Consider the following 18579-nt stretch of genomic DNA (forward strand, 5'->3'; position numbering starts at 1 on the left):
TTCATTTTCAAAAATAGTTTATTTTTTTAATATATTACGTAGATAGAACAACTAAATAACATCAAGTATTGTACATAAATAAGTTTTTTTCATACATTTTGCTGTCTATAATAAGTAGAGAGTAGTGATTATTTATTTTGTCTCAAAAACGTAGCAAGATTGTTCAAAATTGCTCAATCATTGGTGTTCAGCTCGAAATGGTGAATTCTTTGGCAACATAAGACACCATCCTTGATAAGGCTGTACAGATGGTTTGTTGTCATCATTCTCGTGAAGCTTATAACCCAGACATCCAGCAACTAATGCAGCCTCATCAACTAAACCTGACGGATGTGAAAGAGTTAGCGGCACCGTGACAAGTCCACTTGTAAAATCACTGAAATCTGCAGGACCTTTTAAGTTTGCCATGAAACGTGGGATCCATCCTGCGTAGAGCTGAGGTCCTGAACCAAATCCTTCTTCGCTGACAATTTTTGACCACCATTTGCAATCAGGTTTACCACAGTAAGTGGCCAGCAGTTTTTTAAATATCTTTTGTGCCAGTTTCCACCATTCGAGTGGTATTCCCAACTCATGCTTAATCGGTTTAAGAAGATTTTGGAGTGCATCTAGTTTTCCAATAAGTTTTCTCCAATCTTCCTCAGTGCCAAGCATTTCAACAGCTGGAATACCACACATGAAATGCATTCTATAAAACAATAAAAATGTTTAATAATTCATGTTATCACATAAGGCATTGTATAAATTGTGGCCAATTTGTCTCATGCATATTTTGCAAGGACTGTGAAAATCCGGTCACAGGAATAAATACATAAAAGTTGCCACCTGTATTCAAAGAACTCCTGTAATGAAGACATCAAAGTGATTTGCGATACAATTTTTTGCACTGGTGTGCTTGATGAGAAATCAGCAGATATCAGATCAACATAACCAGGAACTTTGACATTCTTTGATATTTCACGAGACATGGCATCGAAAAAAGTGGTGTAGTTTACATCATAGATGTTATTAGCACCCACTTTTACTTCCAAGGTTTTCTTACCTGAAATTTGTTTAAAATTCATGAATAATGAAAGTGTATTTACAAGAATTTCAGTTCAGAAAGGGCATATGTGAACAATCATTTTTGGAGGGGGGGGGGGCAGTTGATATTTTCCCAAAGTCCCCAGATTTCAAATTACATGTCAAAATTTGTTTCACTAGTATATTTTACTGTACGAACGTTGAAAATTTGCCCAAATTTTTAATCTTTAAATTATCTTGAGCCCCCAATTGTTAATTATCGAAATTAATAATTGTGCTAGCCCATCGATTGTTCTATGATTCAAGTACATTGACAAACACTATATCTAAAATCGGACTTCACAAGTATTTTCATACATGCCAACCTTCGTGTTCAACAAACATCTTCCGTACGTTTTCATGTTTTGAATGTTTGTCAATGGCGATGGCGACCTTTCTGATGACAACAAACCACCAGTCTTCGGGAGACGTACGCAGTTTCCAATGATTATTATAAGCCAACAAAATTGACGAAAATAAACCAACGTCTGCGCTTGAATGGATCAAATCCTCAGAACCCAACGTGACACTTCGATCGCCAACATTTTCGCGAGTGTTTTCGTTTTCTGTGTCTTTTTCATTTCGTTTGAGTTTTCTTTCCAAATCTTTAGCAGCTTCTTCTTAGAAATATTTGGCTTCGCGACGACCTCCTAAGTCGTTAGTCTCGTCTCCTAATGAACGCGGTTTCAAATTTTCTGCCAGTGTAATACACTTCATGACTGTCGCCGACTTCAAGAAGCGTTACGAAAATATGCCATTGACTGAGTAGTCACGTTTAGCAAATGATCTACGGAAACGGAGTTTCTCAACCGAAAGCCGAATCTCTTTGAAAGAACTCTTAACTACCCATTTTGACTTGACCAATCATATAATGTGGGTGGGTGGCTCACCTCCCACCTGGTCCTTCGACCTGTTCATACTTCATTTTCAAAAATAGTTTATTTTTCTAATATATTACGTAGATAGAACAATTAAATAACATCAAGTATTTTAAATAAATAAGTTTTTTCATACATTTTGCTGTCTATAATAAGTAGCGAGTAGTGATTATTTATTTTGTCTCAAAAATGTAGCAAGATTGTTCAAAGTTGCTCAATCATTGGTGTTCAGCTCGAAATGGTGAATTCTTTGGCAACATAAGACACCATCCTTGATAAGGCTGTACAGATGGTATGTTGTCATCATTCTCGTGAAGGTTATAACCCAGACATCCAGCAACTAATGCAGCCTCATCAGCTAAGCCTGACGGATGTGAAAGAGTTAGCTGTACAGTGACAAGTCCACTTGTAAAATCACTGAAATCTGCAGGACTTTTTAAATTTGCCATGAACTGTGGGATCCATCCTTCATAGCGCCGAGGTCCTGAACCAAATCCTTCTTTGCTGACAATTTTTGACCACCATTCGCAATCAGGTTTACCACAGTAAGTTGCAAGCAGTTTCTTAAATATATTTTCTGCCAGCTTCCACCATTCTAGTGGTATTCCCAACTCATGCTTAATCGGTTTAAGAAGATTTTGGAGTGCATCTAGTTTTCCAATAAGTTTCCTCCAATCTTCCTCAGTGCCAAGCATTTCAACAGCTGGAATCCCACACAAGAAATGCATTCTATAAAACAATAAAAATGAAACTGTTTCATCATTCATGTTATCACATAAAGCATTGTATAAATTGTGACCAATTTGTCTCATGCATATTTCGCAAGGACTGTGAAAATCCTGTAGCAGGAATAAATACATAAAAGTTGCCACCTGTATTCAAAGAACTCCTGTAATGAAGACATCAAAGTGATTTGCGATACAATCTTTTGCACTGGTGTGCTCGATGAGAAATCAGCAGATATCAGATCAACATAACCAGGAACTTTGACATTCTTTGATATTTCACAAGACATGGCGTCAAAAAAAGTGGTGTAGTTTACATCATAGATATTATTAGAATTCACTTTTACTTCCAAGGTTTTCTTGCCTGAAATTTGTTTAAAATTCATGAATAATGAAAGTGTATTTACAAGAATTTCAGTTCGGAAAGGGCATATGTGAGCCATCATTTCAAGAGGGGGGGCAGTTGATATTTCCCTGAACTCCCCAGATTTCAAATTACATGTCAAAATTTGTTTCACTAGTATTTTTTACTGTACGAACGTTGAAAATTTGCCCAAATTTTTAATCTTTAAATCGTATTGAGCCCTCCAATTATTTTAATTATTAACTGTGCTTGCCCATCGATTGTTCTATGATTCAAGTCGGACTTCATAAAATCGGACTTCACAAGTATTTTCATACATGCCAACCTTCGTGTTCAACAAACATTTTCCGTACATTTTCATGTTTTGAATGTTTGTCAATGGCGATGGCGACCTTTCTGATGACAACAAACCACCAGTCTTCGGGAGACGTTCGCAGTTTCAAATGATTATTATAAGCCAACAAAATTGACGAAAATAAACCAACGTCTGCGCTTGAATGGATCAAATCTTCAGAACCCAACGTGACACTTTGATCGCCAACATTTTCGCGAGTGTTTTCGTTTTCTGTGTCTTTTTCACGTCGTTTGAGCTTTCTTTCCAAATTTTTAGCAGCCTCTTCAAAGAAATATTTGGCTTCGCGACGACGTCTTAAGTGGTTAGTCTCGCCTCCTAATGAACGAGGTTTCAAATCTTCAGCCAGAATAATACACTTCATGATTGTTACGGACAGAATGATCCAATACAAACTGTCAACTATAAAGTTGTAAACATAGTAAAGACAAAGAGACAAAACATTTGTTTTCGTACTCTTCTTTATATACGATAATAATGGCGAGCCCACAATCCATCGGGACGAATCGTGATCGGTCGTGCTTGACGTCATGAGTCTGACGTATGCAAATGCTTTAGCTTAAAAATATGGCGGCAAAGAATAGACGTGTGAAAGTTATAAGAGAAAAACTTGAGGTTAACACTATTTGGAAGACTTAAAATGCTTTTTCTGATAGCTTTTCAGTATACGTACTTATGTTATGTTTGTATTGAGGAGTTGAACCCGGGGAAGAGTGATTGAATAAGAGATTTTTTTCTACTAGGCCCTTTGTTGTCCATATGTTGAAAATGTTGATGAATCTTGGATGTCCGAGTTGCTTTTTAAACCGGGAGAACCGAGGCTACGTCTAATTCAGTGGCTTCTTTCCAAGTAAGTGGTTATTGATGCATTTCACTGCTGTATTAAATGAATAGCAGAGTTGAATAGAACAAATATACAAACAAATAACTTAAATAACTTGGGAGTATTTATAGATGACTTGCCTAGTGTATGGAATAATCTGGCAGGCAGATTGATCTCAAGAGAGGTTCACCATTGTTGCTAGAGTCGGTCAAAACCACTCGACCAAATCTGCCTGCTGGCAAAATGCAAACAAGGCAAGTCGTCTATTTAATACCATGTTTCATAATCAAGTACTGGCAAGCCTGGCCGGTACCACAACTTTTTTTATAATCCTAACCTGATTTTTAATGGCCATAAACTGCAAAGTTTATAAACTGCACACATAACATTTGAAATTTGAATGTATAAAAGCCTAGTTTTCTCAAAATTAGACACCCAAGATCTCTTTTGTGCAGTACAAACTTTCCAGTCTGGTTTTTGGCAGTCTTTGTGGCAGAGTATTATATCGTTGTGCCTAAACTTGTTGGACATTCAATAAAACTTAATGTGGTCATGCATTTCACCAACTAGGTTTGATCCTCAGCTTGAAGAACTTTTAGACAGTCATCATGCGGTTTTGAGCAACTTATCGGATTCCAGAGTTTCAAGTATGTAAAATTAAAATGCTTTGAAAATATTGCAACGTATGCATGTCTATCAATCCAAAGTAAAAGGTTTTTTGTTTCAAACTGTTCTAGAGTTGTTATTTTGTGCAAATTTATTGGCTCTTTGTCGTGATGATGACGTTGACCTTATAACTGTAAGTATTGACACTTCACGAGAGAAGTTAAATAGATTCCAGGGGGAGGGTAGGACCTTAACATCACCTCATGGAATCTAACCTTCTTTAACATAATGTTCATCCAATAAAATATGAAGATGGTTCGAAGTACTTAGATTTTGTCCTTGAAAATGTTTCATGACAGTTAAATTCGCTTATTTCATCTTGTAAAGGGAAAATCCTCAAAATCCAAGCAACTGGCTTTGTATGAACATTTAATTGATCTCTTGTTCATTGTGGAAGACCTTTCTCATCCATCTGTAAATGCTCGTCTTAAATCAGAAGGCAGCTACAGCCAACCAGTGTAAGTAGTATTGCATATATTACTTTTGTCCCCTCCCCCACCCCCCCTCAATTACCCATCTGCCAATGGAGTAATTGCAGTCAACCAGTGTAAGTAGTATTGCATATATTACTTTTGTCCCACCCCCTCCCCCCTCAATAACCCATATGCCAATGGAGTAATTGCAGTCAACCAGTATATTTTTTGGGATGCGGCTTAACACCCACTTTCGCCCCTTCCCTCCTTGTTAAAATTCGTCTGGCTGAAAGTTTATAGCATGAATTAAGTCTGTAAACACTATTGGATGCTTTATTGTGTGTCCATATTGAAAATCACCTAGTTTGTATCTTTCCATGGATTGATTTAAGGGAGGGGTGCAGGGGTTGTGCACCCCCCTAGCCTTGGCTAGAAGGTGTGCAAATTCCGCCACAAAATATTAATATAACAACCATTTAAACTAACACAACTGTCAAACATTATATTTTTCAGGGTCTCAAATGAAACCCACAAAAAATCTCACATGTGAATGACATAACGACACCCATAAAGGAGCCACCAAAATCTAATCCAACTGACCAAATGACATCTTCTAAAAACTAGAGCACCCCCCCTCCCCCTCCCCCACAAATTATCCTGGATTTATCCCTCCGATCTACATCTACAAACATGTAACAATACTCCCTGGTCTGAATGCAGATACAAAGTTATAGAGAAAAATAAAAACATTTCTAGCCCAGACTTCGGTCGCGACCGCACTCTCCCTGCGTACTCCGAGCAAAGCCTATCGCAGGTGATCTCGGGGTCTGATGGGCGGATGGTTGCTATTGCATCTCCCAAGTAGGATAGCGTGGAGGGGCCGAAATCTCCTACCGAAACGTTAACATGCGACGTTCTTGTGCCTTGCGCTTAAGAAGGTATCGGGAATCATGGCCAGAAAACGGGGTTTTTTTGCTTTCGAATTTTATCTTTTTGCTTATTTTACGAGTTCTTCTCATAAAATAAACCAAGCAATGTTTCAGTTAACTTCTTGTAACACTGTGCCTTTTTCTGACACTTCAACTTGTTTTATACAATTTTTTATTGGTTTATATCTTTCTGATTTAACTCTCTTATTCACTGTTTCTCATGTATCCCGAGCAAACCATCCAAGGGCTTCATACCAAACAAGGATTATCAAGTTCCCTTAGTTAAAATGCGACACTCTATTCCTCAACTATCTCTGAGTATTGGGAGGCATGGACCGAAAACTGGATTTTTTATTTTTAAAATTTGTCATTTTTCTAACCCAAAATGGCTAATATTTACTGTTACATTTCCCCGGGTCTCAAATCAAACCCACAAAAAATCTCACATGTGAATGACATGACACCCATGAAGAAGCCACCAAAGTCTAATCCAAACTAGACTGACCAAACGACGTCTTATAAAAACCACAGCAGGACCTCCACAAAATCCCTCTGGATACATCCTTGTATCGTTCTCTTGCAGAAAGACATTGGAAATCATTGCATCAGACGCATGCGCATATCTGGATGCTGTGTGTCAAACTGAGACACTTGATGAAATATTTAAGTCCAAGATTCACTTGTTCCCGCCAGATATCGAGAAGAAACTGGTTTCTATGACTGCTGACGAGACTGACAGGTTAATATATCGTTAGGTGGAACACAAAATATATTATTTTTTGTTCTAGTTTGGAGATGGTGGTTAAAACGCTCTTTAAAGCAGTTGGGGTCCATCACCCCTCAAGTTTAAGTTTATGGAGAGAATTTCTTTTAAAATTGTAGGTTAATTCATATACCAGAAATCAATGAGCTTACTGCCCAGGCAAATGTCATTGAAGGAGAGTTGAATAAACAAAGTGAGATTCTTAATGATCTTCAAACTAAGGTGAACGTTTAATTTTATTTTTCTGCTCATTTTCTGCAACTGTATATTTTAAAGCAATCTAAAACTTGAGATTTGTGATGGGCAATTTGTAGAGGATTTTAGGGAAAGGGTCTGCACTTCTTTGAGCCTTGGTTAGAGGGTGCAGGAGGGGTTTAGGGAAGGGGTCTGCACTTCTTTGAGCCTTGGTTAGAGAGTTTACAGGAGAGGTTTAGGGAAGGGGTCTGCACGTTTTTGAACCTTGGTTAGAGGGTGTGCAGGAGGGGCTTAGAGGAGGGGTCTGCACTTCTTTGAGCCTTGGTTAAAGGGTGTACAGGAGGGGTTTAGGGGAGGGGTCTGCACTTCTTTGAGCCTTAGTTAGAGGGTGTACAGGAGGGGTTTATGGGAGGGGTATGCACTCCTTTGATCATTGGTTAGATGGGGTGCAGGAGGGACTACCTACAAAGTATTAAAACACCTAAGTGTTCAGCAAAAGTAATCTGTAATTGTTATTAATGTTTAATGGAGCTCACTTACAAAATATCCCAATCTTTAGAATAACGTACCTGGTATCAGAAATTAATAAGAAAAAGTCTAACATGGTACAGCAATAGTCGATACTTGAATCCCATCCAAACTAGACCCCCCTTTCTACAAAAACATCATTGATCCATCCATCGTTTTACAAATATATTTTTTCCCGTAGTGCGTCATTGGTGATGATGCAGAAAGTTTGAGCAATGTCAGCAGAACGCTATCTCTAACGATGTCCACACTTTCTCAAACACTTGAAACGTTTTATCATTGTTATGAAACTGAGATAAAACAATGGTCGATAAGAGAGAAACCACACTTATCTGGTGGGTTATTGAATATCTCTTCTAAACGTACCAGTATTGTAATGTTCATCTTGTTGGTGGGTTATTGAATATCTCTTCTAAATGTACCAGTATTGTAATGTTCATCTTGTTGGTGGGTTATTGAATATCTCTTCTAAATGTACCAGTATTGTAATGTTCATCTTGTGGACTATCGATGTTTTTCCTCATGGGGAAAAGTGTTCCAAGATGTTTTTTTTAACAAAGTTACTCGAAGGAAAATTTTCATTTCTCGCAGAAATTGTTTCGAAATTATTTATAGAGGAAATTTTAGATATATAGGATGCGAAATCATTAACCCAGACGGCTTGGGTTTTGACATACGTACGAGCATTTATTTTCATGTGCAAACATGATTTTGTGCTTTATTTGCTAATTTATATGTTTTATGTGTTGCCTATAGAACTTGGTATCGTTTTTAAGCGAATATTCATACTGCTTGATAAACTTCTTCAGGTAAATCTTCTTCTTTTTCCTCGTCTTGCGTCATGTCGTTTTAAAACTGCTATATTTAATCATTTACACTAATTTTCCTGTACGTACTTTTAGATATTATCCAAGTTGGAGTTAACGAAGATGAGCTATCTGAAAATAAATGGTTTAGAAACATTCGACGGGGAAAGGAACACAGGTATACTAAATTGATTTCCACTCAATCCGCTTTAGTCATTATTTTGTATTTCTTGAAGAGATTTCATCGACCCTTTATTTCTATTTCTAGATCATTCATTACCATATGGGCAAGTCGCGTTGAACAAACTAAATGATTTCATCAACACACTGGAGCAATCGTTAAAAAGGAAAACTGAAGTTGAATATGACGATTCTGATTCACTCTAATACTTTTTCTATGGCGTCTTACTCTCACATTGTGCCAAGGTAGGACAATAATTTTCTATACATTCAGGAGTGGTATAATTGCATAATTCTCTTTTAATTCAGTCGACAAATCATTGATCAGGTGTGTGCATTATACGTAGTGGTAAAGCGCATGCGCATATCAGGAGATAGATTTTAAATTTCGGTGGGACTAGAAAAAAAATGGTAAGACTTGTGAATGCGAGTTTGTAGTATTTGTTCCTTGTAAGTTATCATTTGTTGACACATTGCCTCTAACCAACTTCGGTATGTTTTAATCTAACGATTGTCTTTTCCAATGCGTTTTTACCTTGGTATCTTTCTCCGAGGGATTTTGCTCGGTGGTCTTTACCAGAAGTTCTTTACCCGAGCGTCTTTCTCCGAGGGATTTTACTCGGTGGTCTTTACCTGGTGGTCTATACTCAAAATTTTCTCCTAAAGTCTTCACCCGAATCTTGATCTGTAAGCTTTCACCTTGTGTTGTTAATTTCAGAGTCTTTACCTGGAGGTGTTTACCTCAGGATATTTACCTTGGAGATGTTTACCCCAGAGTCTTTACTTGTGGAGGTGTTTGCCTCAGACTCTTTACCTGGAGATGTTTACCCCAGAGTCTTTACTTGTGGAGGTGTTTGCCTCAGACTCTTTACCTGAAGATGTTTACCCCAGAGTCTTTACTTGTGGAGGTGTTTGCCTCAGACTCTTTACCTGGAGATGTTTACCCCAGAGTCTTTACTAGTGGAGGTGTTTACCTCAGACTCTTTACCTGGAGATGTTTACCCCAGAGTCTTTACCTGTGGAGGTGTTTACCTCAGACTCTTTACCTGGAGATGTTTACCCCAGAGTCTTTACCTGTGGAGGTGTTTACCTCAGACTCTTTACCTGGAGATGTTTACCCCAGAGTCTTTACCTGTGGAGGTGTTTACCTCAGACTCTTTACCTGGAGATGTTTACCCCAGAGTCTTTACTTGTGGAGGTGTTTGCCTCAGACTCTTTACCTGGAGATGTTTACCCCAGAGTCTTTACTTGTGGAGGTGTTTACCTCAGACTCTTTACCTGGAGATGTTTACCCCAGAGTCTTTACCTGTGGAGGTGTTTACCTCAGATATTTACCCTGGAGATGTTTACCCCAGAGTCTTTACCTGTGGAGGTGTTTACCTCAGACTCTTTACCTGGAGATGTTTACCCCAGAGTCTTTACCTGGAGGTGTTTACCTCAGGATATTTACCTGGAGTGTTTACCCCAGAGTCTTTACCTGTGGAGGTGTTTACCTCAGACTCTTTACCTGGAGATGTTTACCCCAGAGTCTTTACCTGTGGAGGTGTTTACCTCAGACTCTTTACCTGGAGATGTTTACCCCAGAGTCTTTACTTGTGGAGGTGTTTACCTCAGACTCTTTACCTGGAGATGTTTACCCCAGAGTCTTTACCTGTGGAGGTGTTTACCTCAGACTCTTTACCTGGAGATGTTTACCCCAGAGTCTTTACCTGTGGAGGTGTTTACCTCAGACTCTTTACCTGGAGATGTTTACCCCAGAGTCTTTACCTGTGGAGGTGTTTGCCTCAGACTCTTTACCTGGAGATGTTTACCCCAGAGTCTTTACTTGTGGAGGTGTTTACCTCAGACTCTTTACCTGGAGATGTTTACCCCAGAGTCTTTACTTGTGGAGGTGTTTACCTCAGACTCTTTACCTGGAGATGTTTACCCCAGAGTCTTTACCTGTGGAGGTGTTTACCTCAGGATATTTACCTGGAGATGTTTACCCCAGAGTCTTTACCTGTGGAGGTGTTTACCTCAGACTCTTTACCTGGAGATGTTTACCCCAGAGTCTTTACCTGGAGGTGTTTACCTCAGGATATTTACCTGGAGGTGTTTACCCCAGAGTCTTTACCTGTGGAGGTGTTTACCTCAGACTCTTTACCTGGAGATGTTTACCCCAGAGTCTTTACCTGTGGAGGTGTTTACCTCAGACTCTTTACCTGGAGATGTTTACCCCAGAGTCTTTACTTGTGGAGGTGTTTACCTCAGACTCTTTACCTGGAGATGTTTACCCCAGAGTCTTTACCTGGAGGTGTTTACCTCAGGATATTTACCTGGAGGTGTTTACCCCAGAGTCTTTACCTGGAGATGTTTACCCCAGAGTCTTTACCTGTGGAGGTGTTTACCTCAGACTCTTTACCTGGAGATGTTTACCTCAGAGTCTTTACCTGTGGAGGTGTTTACCTCAGGATATTTACCTTGGAGATGTTTACCCCAGAGTCTTTACCTGTGGAGGTGTTTACCTCAGACTCTTTACCTGGAGATGTTTACCCCAGAGTCTTTACCTGTGGAGGTGTTTACCTCAGGATATTTACCTGGAGATGTTTACCCCAGAGTCTTTACCTGTGGAGGTGTTTACCTCAGACTCTTTACCTGGAGATGTTTACCCCAGAGTCTTTACTTGTGGAGGTGTTTACCTCAGACTCTTTACCTGGAGATGTTTACCCCAGAGTCTTTACTTGTGGAGGTGTTTGCCTCAGACTCTTTACCTGGAGATGTTTACCCCAGAGTCTTTACTTGTGGAGGTGTTTACCTCAGACTCTTTACCTGGAGATGTTTACCCCAGAGTCTTTACCTGTGGAGGTGTTTACCTCAGGATATTTACCCTGGAGATGTTTACCCCAGAGTCTTTACCTGTGGAGGTGTTTACCTCAGACTCTTTACCTGGAGATGTTTACCCCAGAGTCTTTACCTGGAGGTGTTTACCTCAGGATATTTACCTGGAGGTGTTTACCCCAGAGTCTTTACCTGTGGAGGTGTTTACCTCAGACTCTTTACCTGGAGATGTTTACCCCAGAGTCTTTACCTGGAGGTGTTTACCTCAGACTCTTTACCTGGAGATGTTTACCCCAGAGTCTTTACTTGTGGAGGTGTTTACCTCAGACTCTTTACCTGGAGATGTTTACCCCAGAGTCTTTACCTGGAGGTGTTTACCACAGGATATTTACCTGGAGGTGTTTACCCCAGAGTCTTTACCTGTGGACGTGTTTACCTCAGACTCTTTACCTGGAGATGTTTACCTCAGAGTCTTTACCTGTGGAGGTGTTTACCTCAGGATATTTACCTGGAGATGTTTACCCCAGAGTCTTTACCTGTGGAGGTGTTTACCTCAGACTCTTTACCTGGAGATGTTTACCCCAGAGTCTTTACCTGTGGAGGTGTTTACCTCAGACTCTTTACCTGGAGGTGTTTACCCCAGAGTCTTTACCTGTGGAGGTGTTTACCTCAGGATATTTACCTGGAGATGTTTACCCCAGAGTCTTTACCTGTGGAGGTGTTTACCTCAGGATATTTACCTGGAGATGTTTATCCCAGAGTCTTTACCTGTGGAGGTGTTTACCTCAGACTCTTTACCTGGAGATGTTTACCCCAGAGTCTTTACTTGTGGAGGTGTTTACCTCAGACTCTTTACCTGGAGATGTTTACCCCAGAGTCTTTACCTGTGGAGGTTTTTACCTCAGGATATTTACCCTGGAGATGTTTACCCCAGAGTCTACCTGAGGAGGTGTTTACCTCAGACTCTTTACCTGGAGATGTTTACCCCAGAGTCTTTACCTGGAGGTGTTTACCTCAGGATATTTACCTTGGAGATGTTTACCCCAGGATCTTTACATCCCAGACTCTTTACCTGGTAGTGTTTACCCCAGAATCTTTACCCTGGAGGGGTTTATCTTAGGGTCTTTACCCTGAGGTGTTTACCCAGAGTTTTTACTCTGGAGATGTTTACCCCAGACTCTTTACCTGGAAGTGTTTACCCCAGGATCTTTACCCTGAAGGTGTTTAACTCTGGTTATTTTCTTTGACTTTCGTCAAGCAGTAGTAGAAAGGGAGGCACTTTAAAATACTCTTCAAAAAACAAATACTTCTGCATAGAAGAAGCGCTCTAATTTTTACGCTCAGTGGTCAAAAACCTTTCAAAGAATAATATGCAGTGTCTGCAGGCGCATCATGTTGAGAGACGCGCTTGAAATCAACTCGAAGTCAAACACATGTTCAACGTTATTGTGTTTGCATTTGATGAGCAGCTTGTTTTAAGTGATTAATGGCAGTAACGACTTGAATTTTTTTGAAAGGAATAATGCCGTTCATATAGTTACGTTCAAGGCAATTATCGATGAATGAAACCATGTGTTCGTAGCGCTCATGTCAGCATACGACACACTCAGTTACTATAAATATACGAAATACAACATTATCGTTCGTACAGACATATGGGAACGCGAGTTTAAGTAAACATCCGACTGTATGCCACAAATATCGTGTGTCCTCTAAGTAATTTTTAAGTGCATTTGACAAACAAAGTTCGGCCGGAGCCAATAGAAAAACACCAATAGCACTTTATTCAACCTTGGTGGCATACATTTACATTGGCAAAGTGTAATAAAAAGGTTGAATGACGTTACGGTTCAGTGCAATCTTACTGATGTCAACTTCAGATATGGTTTGTTTTTGAACGAATCAGCGCATATATTTTTTTCATTGCGGAGAAGAAAGTCGTCTAGATTTTCCATTAAAGACATATCAGATGCAAGATGTCGAGTGTGGACGAAGAGCCACGGAATATAATGAAGACGAAGAAATTTTGGAAGGATATTACTGGAGAATATTTTGCTACATGTCTCTTAGTGTATGCCATCACGTCTGTATGTGATGTCGAGACAAATGATGACTATCTTGAATACTCACTGGTTTATGGCATGGCTACAGCCATTTTGGTTCAATGCTTTGGTGGCTTTTTAAACCCGGCGTTGGCAGTTGCCTTCACTTCTACCGGTCGACTACCCTTAACCAAAGGTGTTTTTATGATCATCGTCGAAGTTCTCGGAGGTAATTTCGTTTGTGTTATTTTTTGTACTGTTTAAAGTAGTATTCATTAATACAATAGCAATGTTTTCATGTTGTTGTTAAGATAAATAATGATACAATAACTGGTCACGGTGCTAGATATTAAGAACATCTTACATGGCGCTTGTATTCTTTTATTTTGATATAACAGACAACATTAAGCAGGTTGTTGCTATTGGAAGAAAGCGATGATTTTTTAGTATGATAAAGTAAAGGAATTATGGCACTCCAGTATATGCTTCAGGTTTATAACTTCCTATAGCATTGAATGACACATGTTTTAATCATTAGTTCTTCAAGGCCGCCATAAATGCCCTCTCACAGTTTGAAAATTTAGTATGCGCATCTGTGAATCATTTAATTTATTTTGTTCTCACGCTCGAAGCCCGAATGTCGCGTTATATTCGTTCAATTTTTAGAAGCACAGTAATTTGTCATTCATTTCGAACTGCTTTTCTATGATTTATTAATGATCCGTGAAATCTTTTAACAGTTATCGATGTATGTCATCGACACCCGGGTGATTTGACATAAAAAACTCAAAACTTGCAATTAACACCCGTTGCGTTTGGTGAGATTTTTTCATTTTCCATATGTTGACATTTGGGAATTTTGGATAGGTCGGCATCCATGTTACGTTAATGTTGTCTGAGCCAGAGCCCTAGTTTGAGCTACCTAACCGCCACCGGTTTCAAGGTGTCAGCTTGCTGCATTGTAATTAAACCCTTTGTTAAAATATTTATACAGCAGCCTAACCATTTTTAACTTACAACAGCTCAACAATTTCAAAATACAGATACTCAACAATTTTGAAATACAGTTGCTCAACAATTTTGAAATGCACATGCTCAACAATTTTAAAATACAGTTGCTCAACAATTTTAACTTCAATGTTATTGCTTTTGAAGTCGTGTCGAGTTTCGTTCTTGATAAAAATCGAGGTGTTTTTTTTTGGACACGTTAGGTATATCTGGTGCAGGGTTAACGTACATGTTAACACCGCCATCTTTACGTTTCAATCTTGGTGATACATTTCTTCACGATGATGTGTCAGCAATCCAGGGACTTTTCATCGAGTTTATTCTCACGCTTATTTTCACATTAAGCGTTTATGCTGCCACGGACATAAGACATTCCAAAGGTTATCTGAGGTCTCTTTTCTATGGTTTTGCGGTGACGCTTTGCAGCTTAATCGGGGTGAGTATTTTGGTTTTGTCCGCTTTACTTTTTGTCGAGGAATCTGCTCCTCGCGTGGCTCACTAACACACTCTTCGTTTTTAATCTTTTATTTATTTTACAAACAACAAATACAATCTATCATTGGTGTATTTCTACGCTATATATGTGTAAGAATTAGTTATTTACGTCTATTTATACCAATGGTAATTACTGCAAAACATAAGTCGAGCTTTCCTTTTACGTCATTCGCACTACTCACTTTTTCAACAAAAAAGAAGAATGAACTTAACAAACAAAGAACTCACAAAACGTACTTAAAATGAAGAAATGTTAACGGGAAACTGACTTAGTTACGATCTTTTTATTGCCATGCCTAAGAATTCTAGCCCACACTTTTCGTACTAAACTCTGTCGCCAGTGGAAATCATGAAGAACGACTTTCCTGTATGTTTTACGCATGCTGCCTAATTTTTCCAGCTGTTTACTTTAAGAGTGGATTAGGTATTACATTTTATGTATGTACTCCATCCTACAAATCTCGTTTTTAATTGGTATCTTGAAATCGGTGTGTATAAATAAACGTTATGTATGTATTATCTTCTGTCTCTTTCGTGTTTCTCATCATCCTCAACCAATTCAATAACCTCATTGCTTTCAACTAGTCAAAAACCACAAGATGCAGCATCAACCCTGCAGGTCTTTTGGACCAGCGGTTATTCGTGAACTTTCTGGAATGAGCAAGGGGAAGACAGTGGCAACAACATTGGGTAACGCGCTAATCTTTCGACCTATATAACCTTGTGTATTCCATTGTGTTGCTTAATGATGTTGTTGGTCATGATTGGAATTCAATTATTTCCATAATTTCTTAAAAGCACTATACATATTAAACATTTCAAGTTGACGTCAATGTCTTTAGAGTAAACATGGTTTGGCATTCAGTACAAGAATAACAAGAATAATTATGATTTCTATTTACAGCTATATATATATATTATAAGTGAGAGGTGTCGAATTGCTAGATGATGGAATTATTTACAAGTTGAATGTTGTTGTTGTTGTTGTTGTTCGTCCATCGCAAGCGATGATGACCTTGACCAGTTAACTCAAGAACTAGAAGATTGGGTACGGTGAGTTCTGAGGTGGCTAATGAGCCCAATCTTGGCACGGAATGTTCTTGAACACGAAGGGCAAACCAGAGATGCATCTGATGTTGAAGCACTGGCTGCTCTTGATTTCCAATATCTTGAATATCGTGCTGATGTGATGTATTTGTTTATTGAGGTTCGATTTGAGTTTTTTATCGAGCGCTACATAAAACTCATCACAATCAACACGATATTCAACTTGTTAATAATTCAATCATCTGGTAATTCTATACCTCTCATTTAAATAATATAAATATAGCTGTAAATAGAAATCATAATTATTCTTTGTACTTAAGATGGCATAAGCATGCCAAAACATGTTTACTCTAAAGAAAATTGACTTCTACTTGAAATGCTTAATTCAATGATTGAAATGCATTTTTATTGAATTTTTAGATTTATTGGATAGGACCAATTGGTGGTTCCCTGATGGCCGTAGTTGTTCAATACTTTTTATATTCAACACCTGGGGAGAAGCACGATGTTTCTGCTCGAAATAAGCGATCGTTTTGCAAAGAAAAAGAATACAGGAAAACTTCAACAAGGGATGATCGCCTTCCACAACATCAAGACCATTCTGTTGGCGTCTGATTTGAGAAATCTCAGACGGCCTTTTATTTCCTATGTCGTCATGTTGTTATGACGACACTGACATCAAAGTTATGTTTGCAGTTTGGTTTAAGTTGCGTTGGAAAGCGGCTGTGACTTTCACGTGCCCATGATGCATCTTGTTGACTGACGGTAGTTTTTCATCCCTGTACATAAGGATATACCGTGATGCATCTTGTTCGTAGACGGCACTCTTCATCTTCTTCATCTCTACTGATTAGGATATATTATGATGCATCTTGTTGATAGAGGACAATTGTTCGTATCTTTATCTCTACAGATTAGGATGTACTTGATTTTGATAGAGGACAATTGTTCGTATCTTTATCTCTACAGATTAGGATATACCATGATGCATCTTGTTGATAGAGGACAATTGTTCGTATCTTCATCTCTACAGATTAGGATATACCATGATGCATCTTGTTGATAGAGGACAATTGTTCGTATCTTCATCTCTACAGATTAGGATATACCATGATGCATCTTGTTGATAGAGGACAATTCTTCATATTTTCATCTCTACATATAAGGATATACCATGATGCATCTTGCTGACAGAATACAATTGTTCATGTCTTTATCTCTACAGATGGGGATGTACGATGATGCACAAATAGAGGACACTTCCTTCTTTTTATGGAACTGTTTCTGTTCGGCTTTTACTTGCTACCGAGAATGAGGAGCAGTAATGTTAGATTGCATCTGAGAATTTTCAGATTAAAGAATTTGTGCGTGATATGATAAATGTAATTTGTAAAAATAGAACGAGAATGTGTTCAAAATCATATTGTTATTGCAGTTGAAAAATGAAATACTGCGATTTGTTTGGTCAAAAAAACAAACAATAAAGCTCTTATATGGGATGTCCAGTTGTTTGTGTTTTTTTTTTGAATGCTCAAATTTAAATGTACTGACATTTTCACGCAAAGACTGCAGGAAAAGATTAATGAATAATTGCTGGGCATGGAGCAAATTATTACACATAAGAAAAAAGGAATGATATTTATACATATTCTCTGCACACAATACCATGGCGAATCATGTTGTCAGACAAAAAAATTAGCAAATCTGCATGACGTCAGCACTTCAATTGACTATAAAATAACAACCGTCAAGGATGTAGAAACGTCAATCAACACAAACTCCTACAGTCCTTCTCATAACTGTTCAAACCCTTATGATCTGCATCTAGAAACATGTAATCATATTCCCATTTTCGAGACCATTCACTTTGATAATATTTATGATTATAATAATCCATATATCAACGACAAACAAACAATCGGCGAATGTTTGGCTGAAGTGTAGATCGTGTACAAATGAACAAACTTTTTCTGAACATACATAGTCTAGATTGAACTACATATTGCTTAATAGCAAAGTTGCATAACAGTATTTTATTTCTGGAAGTGAAACCATTCAGTGATTAAAATTTTATCATCAGTTGTTGCCAAGACCATCCAACAATTTGTTGTTCGTTTATAAAGGTTGAAAATCATTCAATTTGCATCTCACCTCACCTTCCCATTTTCAATCGTTTGCTCTTTTCGAGACCAAATACTTTACTTATTATCATCGTAGTTTGCCATATTTCTTTTCATAATATCCATGCACGGTCCTAGCAATCGTTCGAACGTGTCAACGTCGAGTTTAGCGCATTTCACTTTGCCTTTAGCATAGACATAAGCGGATCGTGCTTGATTCATTATTAACGCCATTTCGCCAAAATAATCACCCTTCTTCAATACGGATACATCCTTGCTTTTGTTTTCCTTGTCCGAACACGATACGTATGTTACCATCTTCGACGAAATACATGCAGTCGGCGTTGTCTCCTTCCTGGATTATGC

The 18579-nt window shown here is 38.4% G+C and overlaps 3 protein-coding genes across 13 annotated transcripts in view; 2 read left to right on the forward strand and 1 right to left on the reverse strand.

The window, feature by feature from the left end:
* Positions 1-18579, reverse strand: part of LOC124450647 — a 25952-nt gene continuing 7373 nt past the window's right edge. The window contains exons 3-5 of the mRNA XM_047001290.1: positions 3355-3819; positions 826-1042; positions 1-688 (exon numbers count right to left, since the gene is read on the reverse strand). Of these exons, the coding sequence (XP_046857246.1) occupies positions 178-688; positions 826-1042; positions 3355-3819 (1193 nt within the window). The 3' untranslated portion in view covers positions 1-177. The remainder of the gene's footprint in view (positions 689-825; positions 1043-3354; positions 3820-18579) is intronic.
* LOC124450650 lies at positions 3934-9008 on the forward strand. The gene is made up of 11 exons (XM_047001294.1): positions 3934-3996; positions 4125-4231; positions 4775-4851; positions 4942-5003; positions 5198-5328; positions 6796-6951; positions 7095-7197; positions 7880-8033; positions 8455-8507; positions 8601-8682; positions 8773-9008. Exons 1-11 carry the CDS (start codon positions 3949-3951, stop codon positions 8889-8891), a joined length of 1092 nt encoding a protein of 363 aa, XP_046857250.1. The 5' UTR covers positions 3934-3948; the 3' UTR covers positions 8892-9008.
* LOC124450639 lies at positions 9208-13413 on the forward strand. Of its 11 annotated transcripts, XM_047001271.1 has the most exons (4): positions 10014-10977; positions 11151-11238; positions 11413-12393; positions 12451-13413. In XM_047001271.1, exons 1-4 carry the CDS (start codon positions 10027-10029, stop codon positions 12633-12635), a joined length of 2205 nt encoding a protein of 734 aa, XP_046857227.1. In that variant the 5' UTR covers positions 10014-10026; the 3' UTR covers positions 12636-13413. The 11 variants fall into 11 exon arrangements, with proteins under 11 accessions (XP_046857230.1, XP_046857227.1, XP_046857224.1 ...); XM_047001268.1 differs by having other exon boundaries at positions 10014-11412; positions 11588-12393; XM_047001265.1 differs by having other exon boundaries at positions 11151-12393.

This window comes from Xenia sp. Carnegie-2017, unplaced genomic scaffold (assembly GCF_021976095.1).
Source record: "Xenia sp. Carnegie-2017 unplaced genomic scaffold, XeniaSp_v1 HiC_scaffold_24, whole genome shotgun sequence".
NCBI classification, from domain to species: Eukaryota; Metazoa; Cnidaria; class Anthozoa; order Malacalcyonacea; family Xeniidae; genus Xenia; species Xenia sp. Carnegie-2017.